Raw genomic sequence first — 13,711 nt, 5'->3', positions numbered from 1 at the left:
GCAGGCTGGAGAAACCGGGTTTGAGTGTTACAATTGCCAACTACATCTGTCCTTTGGGAGAGGACATTAAAACGTTAACTCAGAGAGTGTACACATGTAACCACATGGACCCTTTAATGGGTCCATGTGGTTACATTTGTACACGCTCTGAGTAACAAATGGATAAATTAACACTGAGGATTTGTGCCATGAAAAAAATGGCTCACACATTAAAAGAATGTTTTTAATAAAGGCTCTCTGTTAGGTGACACAACTAATCATCGTGGTCTTTTGAAGGCAGAGACATATTTGCAGTGCCTGAGGTTATATGAGAATATGCTCTCTATTGTTTCTAAATAAGAACGATTCACCCAGAGATTATGAAGATATGTACAGTACAGTTTGTGATCTGTACTGTACATATGGTCGCGTCGTTTGAGAAAGTGTTGTGTTTTACAGGCACTGTAAAAAGCATGGAAGCCCGTGATGTCAGTTGTTTATAGTGAACGTAAATACATGAAAATCCCAACTTGAAATCTGTGGTAGTAGTTCTTCATCAACGTCAGCGGGGAGATTTGCGGGACATTGTTAGATTAAAAACACTTGGGATCACAAATACGATTCTAGGGCCAAATCGAGAATGGCGTTCGCAGCCCTGCATGCGGGCTTAGCACCAGAATAAATGAATCCAATTTGAGATTCATGTTAAAGCGAGGGAAAGCCTTCGAAAGAGCAACTCTGGCACTAGGAGCTCAGCAGTACAGGAATGTATTTGTGGGGGGTGGGGGGGGGGGGACCTCCTATACACAGAGCTCTTTTTGTGAAAAGGTCAAATCATTCGTTCGTGCAGTCCTTTTTCCTCCTCTTCTGCAACCTTTTCTTACCATCCCCTTGTGCCCCAAGCAGCCAGACTCCCCATGTTTATAAGTTGGCCCATGTATCATAAGCTAAAACTAAGCTGCCCTTTACCTCTTGTAGAAATAGTTGGAAATCCAACCGTTTGAGTGCTTTTAAACTGTTTTGACAGCTCCCTCTTTTTTCCATCACCCCCACGAGCTCTGGAAACCTGTGTGCGTGCGTGCGTGCGTGCGTGCGCGCATGTCTGTGTCTGAATGAACAAGTGTGCGTCGCTTGCCTTTCCCGTAAGCTGACATGAAAGATATTTCACAACTTGTGAAGTGGTGTTTTGTGAGCCGGCCGGGCGCTCAGTGAGATATCATTGTAACAGTACCATGTGCCCATAACCCATTGGAACCGGGCAAGCACCTGTGTTCACTTCACATTTATTTGGCTATTAAAAAACAGCAGATATAGGCCTCTATTTTTGTCCATGCTAAACCCCTTATCCCTAAACTACTTTGCCTTTTTTACTATTTTGAAAAACATGTTTGAATAGTTAAAGATGGAGTGCCACAATTTTTGTATTTTTCCAGTTTGTCATGTGTCTATGAGGTGACAGTACTTCATTAGACACCCTGGAGTCGTTTTAATGTGCAATGGTGTATTAACTTTGTATTTGGGGTTTCTTCCTGGAGGGTGAACCCTTGACAGTCAAACGGGCCAATGAAATAAACAGTAATATAGTGACATCACACTATTAGCCCCTCCCCCTTTATCATACAACTACAGCTGTGGGTGCGGCTTCAGTTCAGGTGGATCAACACCCACACCACCCACCAGGCAATCCAGGCATACTTAATGAACTGGTGGTCATGTCCACATAAAAGCATGATTTTAACAAATACTGTACACTTTTTGGAACAAGTTCTTCCTCCTTATATTATAATAATACCTGATACTGTTTTAGGGTGGAAAAGAATCTTGGCACTCCATCTTTAAAATAGCCAATCTACAAGCTCACAACGTGTTGATGTAGAAGGCCATTTTAACTTTTCAAAAACGTAGTTTAAGGATAAGGGGTTTAGCATGGACGAAAATAGAGCCCATAGCCTACGAGCTCACAGTGCAAATCGTTGCTTCTGGGCGTCCCTGGAATTAAATATTGTGTAATGGCGGTCCGCGGCCAAATGCATTTCATTGTGGGACATGACAACTTTTTGAACACCAATGAAATAGCAACACTTTTTTTTTTCTTCAGAAAACTGATTCAGAAGTCATTTTGTAGAATGGGCCTCAGGTATTAATGGGATAAAGGAAAGAATCGCTGCTTTCCTACAGTTCTATAATGTACCGTGTAGGGGCTCCTGCCAGAAAACAGTCCTATTTAATTTGGCCTCAGGCTCGGTGCTGTCCAAATGGCTCCCAACGGACTGAGCAGAGGTGAAACCATAGAAGAACGGCTCGGAACATGAAGAGTCAAAACGGCTAAATTCAATGCTGAAGTAGAATTCTTCTTCTAAAGAACGTTTATATTAATTCACGGCAAAATTCACAACTTATTTTTTTCCTTTATTTCTTAATTTTTTCCCCAAGGAACCAAACCAAAGAAAGTTTTTGTTTTGAATTGCGAGAAAACTCTTGCAATTTCTCACAACAAAACCGGACCTCTTATCCTTTTTTTCAAAACAACAAAATGTTTGTAATTTTGCACTTAAACACTTGAGTATAGCCTAATGCAGTGGTTTTCAACCAGTGGTCCGGGGACCACCGGTGGTCCTTGAGGGGGTTCCAGGTGGTCCCCAGCTAAATGATGGAGAGTTGGTAACCAAATGGACCCTTATAGATCTTTAACTCTTGGGAACGTAAAATGAAACCAAATGGACCCGTAAGGGTCCATTAAATCGACCTTTGTGGTATCGGGATCGGATCAGGAACAAAAAAAGTGTATCGGGACATCCCTAGTCCATTTGGTTTCATTTTACGCCCTCAAGAGTTAAATTGTTGTTAAACATCTGCATTACATTACTTATTTTACAAGTCTACACAATTAGAGAATGTACAGTAGAATAATTGTTATTTTGATTTTGAACGTTTGCCTGTTATCTCTAATGGTACCAACATCAATACAGCATGGAATTGTGGACAAAATCTTATCCAACGACAACAAAACTGCCAAATTTTATATTGGGCCTTGACCTGAAAAGGGTTGAAAACCACTGGCCTATAATGCTTTTAACTGTCCACCGCTTTGCAGGTGAGGTGCTGAGCCTAGTGGACGACCTGTTCTCTGGCCTGGGCTCGTCCTGTGTGGTGGCGGGGAGACGCAGCGGGGAGCATCCTCACTCAGTCCTCTACTCTGTCGTCTTCAAGTGCCTCGAACCAGACAGCCTGTACAAGTAAGCCTGCAGAAACACATAAAGACATAGTCCGTGTACGGACATGTTGGTGACCCCTGCTGCCACCCAGTATTGATTTTTTTTGATTTTTTTAGTCCATAGTCCTTTGAATAGCATTTAATTGAGTTTTTTGTCATATTTTAGTCATCTGAAATGTTTTATTGTTAGTCCAGTTTTAGTGAACTACATTTTTGTAGTCCACTAAAAACAAATAAAAATGAAGCTGTGGTGACGACTAGTAACTACATATCTTGGCAATTTTGTCAATATAAAATGTTAAGGAGGGACTAGTGGAGAAGAGATCCAGTATAGAATTAGACTAGTAATGTATTGGTTGTGCTCCAAAAAAAGCAGATCTACAGAAGCGTAGATTGTCTATTTTCAGTGTAATCCAGGCATTATGACGCATCACGGCCCGCCAAGATTTAGTTGACAAAAACCTTATTGCCACCGAAGGTCGCAGTTAACTATGAAACCTTGTGTTTTTTTTGTCACTAAAAATCCCCATATATTTTTGTCCCTCAAAATCCCCATATATTGTGTCCACTGCCCAGGTCTCGTGACATCAATATGAAATCAGGGATGATAGTAAATCAGGGATCATATCATAGTAAATGCGACCTGCTGTCGCAATTAAGACCATATGGAGATCCCTGATGTCATCAATATTAGTATATGGATATATGTCAGAACCTGTTCCTTATGTTGATCCTTCCCCATCCATCCTTCCTCTTTGATGTCTCCGTTTTGACTGATACCTGTACATTTTAACTTTAGACGGGCCTGCCCCAAAGTTATTTGTGCAGCAAATATTGACAAGATGGTGAAAACTAGAGTTCTCAACAGGCTCGGAAATTAAGGCCCCAGCCCTAGGCCCTCATCAAACCCTGTACACTCAAGACACTGCCACCGCTACCACCCTTAGATCTCCATATATGGAGCTGAACTGTTCTGACTTTATATACGTTGATCTGACCTCATCAAACCCTGTACACTCAAGACACGCTTATATGGCCAGTGCACGCGACCTCTCCTATTAGGCTTCTCGCCCTCATAGTCCACTTGGGTATTTTGAGTACCCTAAAGTTTTATGTTAGAAATGTGGAGTATAGTATTAGTATGGGTCCCCAGCATTTAGAAACTGCCGGATGCTAACTTGCATATATGTTAGGCAATTTTCATAATTAACATAATAAGCTGGGTTACCATTAACATCCAATATAAGGCAACATTTTTTAAATGTCATTATGCTTTAAGTAGCATGGGACGGGTCAAACTAGGGGTCTTTCATGATTCTGAATCCATTGCAACTGTTAGTTTTGCACGAAAAACACTCATTCAGCTAAAAACGGCCATAGCCGTCATATCACGAATATGATGAGGTCTGAAGTGGCTATGGCCAAATTTAGCCCAAGGAGTGATTTTTTTTTTTTTTTTTAAGATATTTTTTTTGCGGCTTACGCCTTTATTGATTTTTTCTTTTTAAGGGATAGAAAGTAGGCTGACAGGAAACGGGAGAGAGATGGGGGGATGACATGCGGTAAAGGCCGTGTCGGGTCCGGGAGTCGAACCCGCGGCACACCGCGACTGGATCACCAGTCCGGTGCCCAGACCATTACGCTACGGCCTGGGCCAGGAGTGATTTATTAACGCTCTGCAAATGTGTAAATGGACCCGTAATGCATGTGACATGACATCATGAGTTTGCACGCTGGGAAATACCTAGTCTACTTTTGAGTTGTGCAAATGGAAGTACTGGAATTTATTTAGGGACGTTGAGACTTTACGGATCTGTTTACATTCTTGGTCGAAAAACACAGTTTCCGGGGGAAGTACATAATTGTGTGTGTGTGTGTGTGTGTGTGTGTGTGTGTGTGTGTGTGTGTGTGTGTGTGTGTGTGTGTGTGTGTGTGTGTGTGTGTGTGTGTGTGTGTGTGTGTGTGTGTGTGTGTGTGTGTGTGTGTGTGTGTGTGTGTGTGTGTGTGTGTGTGTGTGTGTGTGTGTGTGTGTGAGACGATGGTTCAGGAAATGTTGTCCTGCTACAGCAGTGGTTCTCAATCTACTTCGGCCATGGACCCTCATCTGAAAACATTTAGTGCCAGCTAGGGACCCCCATAGAAGATGTGTGTTGCTAAAATGTTTCACGTTAGGCATACATGTTATTAAAGATATTTTGAAACCAGCCGATCTGTAAGACCATTTTCCCAAATAGCCCTTATGCATATAGGGTTAAAGTGCATGGTTAGACTAATTGTTTCGTGATTAGACTACCAAATCTATTGTCCAGAGTCCAGACCACAAATCACAATGCAGTGTAAGCTTGTTTGCATGTACATTGCAGTGTGGTCAATGTCCCAGAGTGGTGACATTCTGCATGTCCATTGTCCCAGTGTGGCCATTGTCCCAGAGTGGAGAGTCAGTGTGGTGACAAAACAGAAATGTGATTTCTATTGAATGTAGTACTCGCCAAGAAACTGCTAGAGTACTTCATGTGAACAAGCAGGGCTAGCTGGTTCTAGCTTTAGCCCCCTTTTTTCGTATCCATTTTTGGATACGAAAAAACTTGGTTGGTGGTAGCAATTCTTAGTGTGACTGATTACAATAATTGCAGTAATAATAACAACACCGATAAAGGTGCACTGTTTGACTGCCTCCTACTTCCAGCTTTCAGTGGGAGACCTGATGATGTCAGCCTCCACAACGTGTACATATCAGTGGGAGACCTTCGAGGCAGTAGCATGCCTAGATGGGATCTACTGTACAGTCATCATGGTTAACCCATTACGACCACATGGGGACAATTCTACCAATGCCTTCTAAACTACATTTTTACAACAGTTATTCGAAGAAAGAAAACGTGAAACATGTATTTTCTTATTTTTTTCCAGGTGCAATTTAGGACAGACTTATTTAACTTTGGGGAGTAAAATAGATGTTGAAATAGGTGTTTACAGCCACGGCGTGTGGAACACATTTTGTTGTTCTCCGCCGTCACGTGATGATGTCCTTTTATACAACTCACACTTTGTTGCAATGTGTTTAATTTTAATACACTTTCTGACTAAACTTTTCATGAGCAAGAGTATTTCCCATTACCGTAAAAAATAATCCTCCCCCTTATTAAACATTATGCTGTGGCTGACTGCGTGCATCAGTTCTAAACAAGGATGACTGGACAAAATATCCCTAATACCACATCCTCCCTTGGGTGTCTCTACCATTCCCATTGGACATGTTATTTAGTTTTAGAAAACTTCAGTGCACTGTGCCTACACATGTTGCGACCACAGGTCGCAACATGTGTAGGCACAATGCAAGGAATAAATGCATTCGCCATGTATCCGAAGGAAGTCTGATCCAATCATTTTTAGATTTCTCCAGTTTAATCCTGAGTTTAAGTTTTGTTGTGTTCAAGATCTGATTTTAGGCATGTTTAAGCCTCCAGGAAAATCCGTGTTGAGGTTCTTAATCCACTGTTTTTCATTAAAACGTCTTTGTCCTACTGTCCAGTTGGGATTGTGCATTTTAGAGCTTCAATGCCATGAGCCATGAAATGTTGCACAAACCTTGTGGTTGTCTTCCATTGTTAATATTGTATCTGTGTTGTCCCAGCCTTGTACCTATTGTTTTACCCGTTTCTCCGACATATTGTAAACCACATTTGTCACATGTGATTAAGTAAATGCAGTTGCTGGTTCTGGTTGTTATTTGTTGTTTAATCTCTAACACGCGTTGTTTGGGTTTGAAGTATTCTGGTCCCTCGCGTGCTGGTGTGTTGATTTCTTTTAGCTTGCTGTGTACTAGATAATCTTTAAGGTTTTTGTTTTTTCTGTAGGCCGATATAATTTTATAATCTTTTAGAAGATCATCCGTTCGGTTCTCAAAATTCCTTTTTATTCTGTTGTTGGCTAGTGTGCTCTGTGTTGAATAACTGGTTATCAGGGCCAATTTAGGACCTGGATCTCGCACTCTTATTTCTAAGAAGGTACTTTGAGCTTTCCGGAGGAATGTCCTAGTGTATCCTCTTAGTATGAGGGCCTTAAATAGTGTTTTACAAGCTATTTTGAAATCACTTCTTTGCATGCAAATCCTATGGAATCTTAGTAGTTGTGATTTGACTATCCCTGTGTAGGAGTGTGTCGGGTGAAATGACGTTTTGTGTAATAGGGCGTGGGTGTCTGTTTCTTTAAAGAATACATTTAAGTCTAGTTTCCCATTTGTGTTAAAGTTTGGGCCCTTGAAGATTGTTACATCAAGAAAGTCAATCCTTTCAGTGTGTGTCACAAATTTTATCGTTATGGATCTATGATGGCTATTTAGAACATCAATAAATTCCTGGAATTCTTCCTTGCTATGTTCCCATATTCCAAAAATATCATCCAGAAACCTATAATAATGTGTTGGTTTAAGTGTGTTAAAAAATGTTTGCATAAGATGGTGCAAATCGCTTTCCCATGGCCGTCCCTTTGATTTGTAAATAAAACTTGTTGTTAAAGGAAAAATCATTCTGGGTTAGATTTAAGTCTAGTAATTGGAGTAATTCCTCCTCTGGTCGATTTGTGTCTGGGTATTTACTAAAGACTTCTTTAACTGCTAGTAGGCCTGCTTCTGTCTCAATGTTTGTGTAGAGGCTGTCTATATCTATCGAAAACAGAAAGGCCTCCTTTCCTACTATAATAGCTTTAATTTTGTCCACAAAATCGTAAGTGTCTTTTATAAAACTGGGGTGTTTTATCGACAGTGGGTTTAGGAAATATTCAATAAACTCTGCTGTCTGATAAGTCTCACTGCCACAGTCTGACACAATTGGTCTACCGGGTGGAATTTCATATGGTATTGTCCATGAATCCGGGCTTTTGTGTATTTTTGGTAAAAGATAAAATATCCTAGCTCGTGGGCTGTCCTGTCCTATTAAATATTGATGTTGTTTGGCATTTATGTGCTTTTTTTCCCTCAGTTTGTTTACAATGGCTTGGGCTTTTCTAGCTGTCTCTATGTAAATTGGTTGGTCTAATTGCCTAGAATGATCCTGATTGTTGAGCTGTCTCTCACCTTCTAACAGGTATTGGTGTCTGTCCATAATTACTATGCAGGAGCAATTTAGGACAGACTTATTTAACTTTGGGGAGTAAAATAGATGTTGAAATAGGTGTTTACAGCCACGGCGTGTGGAACACATTTTGTTGTTCTCCGCCGTCACGTGATGATGTCCTTTTATACAACTCACACTTTGTTGCAATGCGTTTAATTTTAATACACTTTCTGACTAAACTTTTCATGAGCAAGAGTATTTCCCATTACCGTAAAAAAGAATCCTCCCCCTTATTAAACATTATGCTGTGGCTGACTGCGTGCATCAGTTCTAAACAAGGATGACTGGACAAAATATCCCTAATACCACATCCTCCCTTGGGTGTCTCTACCATTCCCATTGGACATGTTATTTAGTTTTAGGGGGGGGGGGGGGGTATAACAAAATATAGACAGCTGGATTGAGTTATCCAGGGCACATTATTCCACTCTCCCAATGGTGGAAGTGGTGGATGCTGCTGTCGATGGGGCAATGATGGGAGAAAGAAATTAGCCTCAATACTGCAATGCAGAAATACTCTGTTACAAGTAAAAAGTTCCGGAATTCAAAACTTAATACTTGAGTAAATGTACAAAAGTATTGGCATGAAAATGTATTGAAGTACTACTAAAAGTAAAAGTACGGCATGCATTGTGCGTAATGTCCCATTTCAAGTTTTCAAATGTATGAAATATCGTTTTTAAAAATATATATATTTAAATTTCGGCTATTTCAATTTTAAATCTATAAAGTAATTACAAACTAACTAAAGTTTTCAAATAAATGTAGTGGAGTAGCCTGAAAGTACAATATGATGTAGTGGAGTAAAAGTATTGGAGATTGGAATTACTTAAGTAAAGTACAAATAACTAAGAATTGTACTTAAGTACAGTACTTAAGTAAATGTACTTAAGCAGCATCACGGTTGCGAGGTGCATGCCGGCCTCGCCGACATGCACCAACATGCAGTGGTGGAAAAAGTACTCACATTTTCTACTTAAAGTATCAATACTGCAATTTAGAAATACTCTGTTATACAAGTAAAAGTCTGGAATTCAAAATGTACTTGAGTACAAGTGTACTGGCATCAAAATGCACTTAAAGTACCAAAAGTAGAAAGTACTACTATGCAGAATGTCCCATTTCCAAATGGGAAGATTACAAATGTCTACAAATATTTAGAAGGGTATTATTATTTTCAAATGGCCGAAATGTATACAGGGCTGAAGTGTTTATAATGTTTTGTAATAACAATCAAAGTAACTACCAACTAAGGTTTTCAAATATATGCAGTGGAGTAAAAGTACACCGTTTGCCTCTGCAATGTAGCGGAGCAGAAGTACAAGTAAGAAATACAGTAGTACAGTACTTAATAAGTGAAAGTACTTATTTTGCTTTCCACCACTGCCAACAGTGGACCCCCTTGAAAACAAGTTGCTGCAAGGGACTGTCCTTCTAGTCTAGTGAAATTTAAAAATAAAACATATCTGCTCAGAGTACGCGGGCGGTTTAGCTCACAGACCACCCTGGCCTGGGGTTGTACGGACATTATGTGCGGTCGCGGCTCTCGTGGTCGTCGCCGTAAACCGCGTAACACATCCTGCACTTAGCGGCGCCGAAGCCAAATTGTCACAGTGTGAAATATGGAGACGAGTCACGTGCTGCTATAGCGCAGTGCTGTGGCTGGGCTCGTTATATCGAGAACGCCAGGCCTGTCCCCAATCTGATGTTACAGCCTCGACAAACAAACATCCTCGCCAGTAATATCTCACAGTCCTAACACCCTGATTTATAATTTTATGGAATTATGGTCTGCCAAAAATTGCCACGTTTACAAGCTCGCGGCGCATTGCGGTTCGACGTGTTGTGAGCTTGTAGATCGGCTATTGTCGGTGCGGGACCCCATCATACGGCGGGATTTACATTCGGCGTAAGCATGGTTAAACGGATTATGTACGAGGTGTAATTCATGTCTTGCACTTTGTCAATGGACCAAAAAAAGTAGTGGAATTGCAGATGTTCCTTGACCTTGGCTTTGGTTTGTAAAGGATACATTTAATGTCATTATAAGTAGGCCTATCACTATAAAATAAAAGGCCTATTAGTGAGGGAAGAGGAGGACTGGAATGAAAACAGCTGAGTCCACACATAAGACACATGCAGGCTCCTGAAACGTTCCAGAATGCTCCCTGCCAGCGATGCTTATATAGCACTCAGCCTCGTGGCACAGCTCAAAGGCCCGACAGAGCACGCCTTTATGAATCCATATAGATCAACACGCTGGGGATACTCATATCCTCTCTGTCAGCTATAAACCTTGTATGTCCAAAACAGTTACGTTTCAGAAAGCAAAAAGAAAAAGACAAAGGCAGGGGAAAAATGAATGTGTTCTAATGGAGCCAATGTAGTTATTATTTGGTCACAACAAGCTATTTTTGATGCTTTTCATTGGTTCAATATGTATAATACCTACATGGTACACTTTACCACTTTCACTTAGACCAAAGAAATAAAGATGATCTGCAAGCTCACAACGCGTCACATTGCGACATGTTGTGAGCTTGTAGATCTGCTACTTGTGCCACTTTTGTCAAAGTCACACCCGTGTGAGGTGAGGGGCGCTCTTATCATTGTACATCATCATACTCATACTCATCATCTCATTCCGGGCCAATCAGAATTTGCATCCTCACCTTTGTCACCTTTTGTCTATTTAATGTTTGTGTTAGGACAAAATGTGGTTTATATGTACACACACCAAAAGCTGGACATAGGAGGGGCTATCGGCCCTCAAACATATATATGGAGATACAAGGTTTCTGCCTGACAGCGACTATATTTTAAGCTGTTAGGAAGGACATCTCATAGCCGTGATAAATGTGTCTTCAGTGGCCCAATAGACTTGCACTTACTTACGTACTGGGGGGGGGGGGGGGGGGGCACATGGCTGTGATGATGTGCATTTGATATCAGCGTTTTATTCTCCTTGGGCAACTGCCTCCATCCGCTACTTATCTGGTAATAAAGTTGCAAGAATAGCAGCAGCATGGGATACAACAGGCAGGGGCCAGATGTATGCTGGGATGCTGCCGGGAGAATGTCTGTTCCCTCAACCCCTACTTAAACTTAAACCCTCAACCTTTTTATGGGTCCCCTATTTTTGTTTTTCTACATTTAGTTTTTAATTATTATTTAATTCAAGACATTTTCAAAAAGCATTCCCAAAAAATCACCCGACGGATGCCTGGCATCTCCGTTAGAGATAGGGTGAGAAGTTCCGTCACGCGAGAGAGACTCTGAGTAGAGTCGCTGCTTCTTCGCCTGGAAAGGAGCCAGCTTAGGTGGTTCGGGCATCTGGTTAGGATGCCTCTCAGGCGTCTCCCTAGCGAGGTCCTCGAGGCACGTCCCACTGGGAGGAGACCCCGGGGCAGACCAAGGCGCAGTTGGAGGGATTACATCGACTCTCTGGCCTTGGAACGCATCGGGATCCCCCAGGAGGAAGTTACTAATGTTGCTCTGGAGAAGGAAGTCTGGATGGATGGATGGATTTCTTTTAATGATTAAAAAGCAAATCGATTAAGTAATTTTTCTAAGTTCATGAAGAAATAAAAGAAAAGTCTACGAAATTTAATACATTTAAAAAAATGCATCGTTTTGTGCCACGTTGTGAACTTGTAGATCTGCTAGTTTCACTAGTTTGGGTCCCAAACATCTATTCTCTCTTTTGGGTCACAGGCTAAAAGGTTTGGGAACCATACTAAATCAGTAGTTCTCACACTTTCAAGATTTTTGTTTTTTTAAATGTTCAAAAGCTTGTACATCTGCTAGTGTGAACAGCCAACGCTAAAATCTAAAGTGACCCCAGTGTTAATTGGTTAACCCTAAGCCATGGCAGACATTCCACCACCTTTTCCGGATCGGGGCCCACTTGAACATCTCGAAAGAGCTCACGGCCCACGAATCTGGGAACTTCAGTGGTCAGATGTCACCCAGATGGATATGTTGGTCTGACCCCCCATTCCAAAGCACCAGCGCTCGCCCAGCAGTCTGCTGTCACCCAGGCGGATGTGTGCACACGACCTAAAGGTCACTTCTCGCCCTCAGGCATCTTACTGGTGATATATTGCGATATTCATTATATTGCAAGAGATTTCATCAACGATATATCACGATATGTGTAACTGAAAACGAAAAGATAACCATAAAAGGCAAAAATCTTATTTATACCAAAATATATTTTGTGTCACAAAAGTACATGAATATTGCCTCCTCCAAACAGTAAAACACTGACTGCAACTTTGCAACTTGTCCATAACTTCTCTGTCCACAACAATGGGTAGCCTACTAGTACTACTGTAACTAATCAATATCACGATATTGGGAGGACGATACGATATCGCGATAATGATATTTTGGCACACCCCTACCGTTGAGTGATATGCAACAAGCATTTCCAAACACACCAACAAAATAATCACCTGCAAGGACAGCAACTTAGCAAGTAGCTCACATGTCTACACTGGATTTGTATGAAACAAACACTTTGCAGATAGAGGATAATTCAAGCTTTCTGTACAGCTGCAATGTTGGTGAGTTTGACGTTGTTTAATACAATTAGATAGAACTTTTCTGTTTGGATGAATGAGCTGTCAATGGCAAATTGCAGCTAGTTACCACTTACCACCCTGCCATTAACCTATATGGCAAGATCGCTGTGGTGTGTATATGGCAGTGTTGATTTTGACAGCAATTTTAGTTTTAGTCATAGTCTCTTGAATAGTTTTCACACTTTATTTCACACTTCATTTTAGTCACCTGGAATGTTTTAGTGTCTAGTTTTAGTCGACTAAATATAATATTTTAGTCGACTAAATCTACAGTTTATTTAGTCGACTAAAATGTATTTCGGCCTTGATGCCGCCGCAATGACTGATTTTACACGCTGAAAATAGACAATCTACAAGCTCATGAGTCACAACGCAGCACGACACATTGTGAGCTTGTAGATCGGCTATTTTCAGCATGCAACCAAGGGTAAAATGACTTCTAGTAACATCTAGTTGTTGACGAAATTGTCAATATATTTAGTCTCACTTTTAGTCATTATAGCTTAGTTTTCATTTAGCTTCCATTTAGTTTTTGTCAGTCAGATTTTTTTTGTCATAGCATTAATCGGCAAAATCAACACAGTTGGACCGTGGGAATAACATGGATGGTTGCCATAGGTTGTAAGGGAGAGCCCACTGTCTTCTCTGAGCTATTACGTCAACTGGTGGACAGCATAAAAGTGTTCTGTGCTCATCATGGTCATCTTTTATTGAATGCCTCCTCTGGGTTTTGTTTTGGAAAACCGGTCCCTGCAGCTCTGAAAGTGTGTGTCGATGGTTCAGGAAATCTGTCCTGCTACACATACGCATACAGTAGC

At 41.0% G+C, this 13,711-nt stretch overlaps 1 protein-coding gene across 1 annotated transcript in view; it reads left to right on the top strand.

Annotated features, from left to right (window-relative positions):
- Positions 1-13,711, top strand: part of astn2 (astrotactin 2) — a gene marked incomplete at its 5' end in the record, with an annotated part of 505,571 nt that overhangs the window by 473,772 nt on the left and 18,088 nt on the right. The window contains one exon of the mRNA XM_083793933.1: positions 3,074-3,215. Within this exon, the coding sequence (XP_083650059.1) occupies positions 3,074-3,215 (142 nt within the window). The remainder of the gene's footprint in view (positions 1-3,073; positions 3,216-13,711) is intronic.

This window comes from Protomyctophum parallelum (genome assembly GCF_964188405.1).
Source record: "Protomyctophum parallelum genome assembly, chromosome: 21".
Lineage (NCBI taxonomy): Eukaryota > Metazoa > Chordata > Actinopteri > Myctophiformes > Myctophidae > Protomyctophum > Protomyctophum parallelum.
This window is presented reverse-complemented; position numbering and strand designations above follow the sequence as displayed.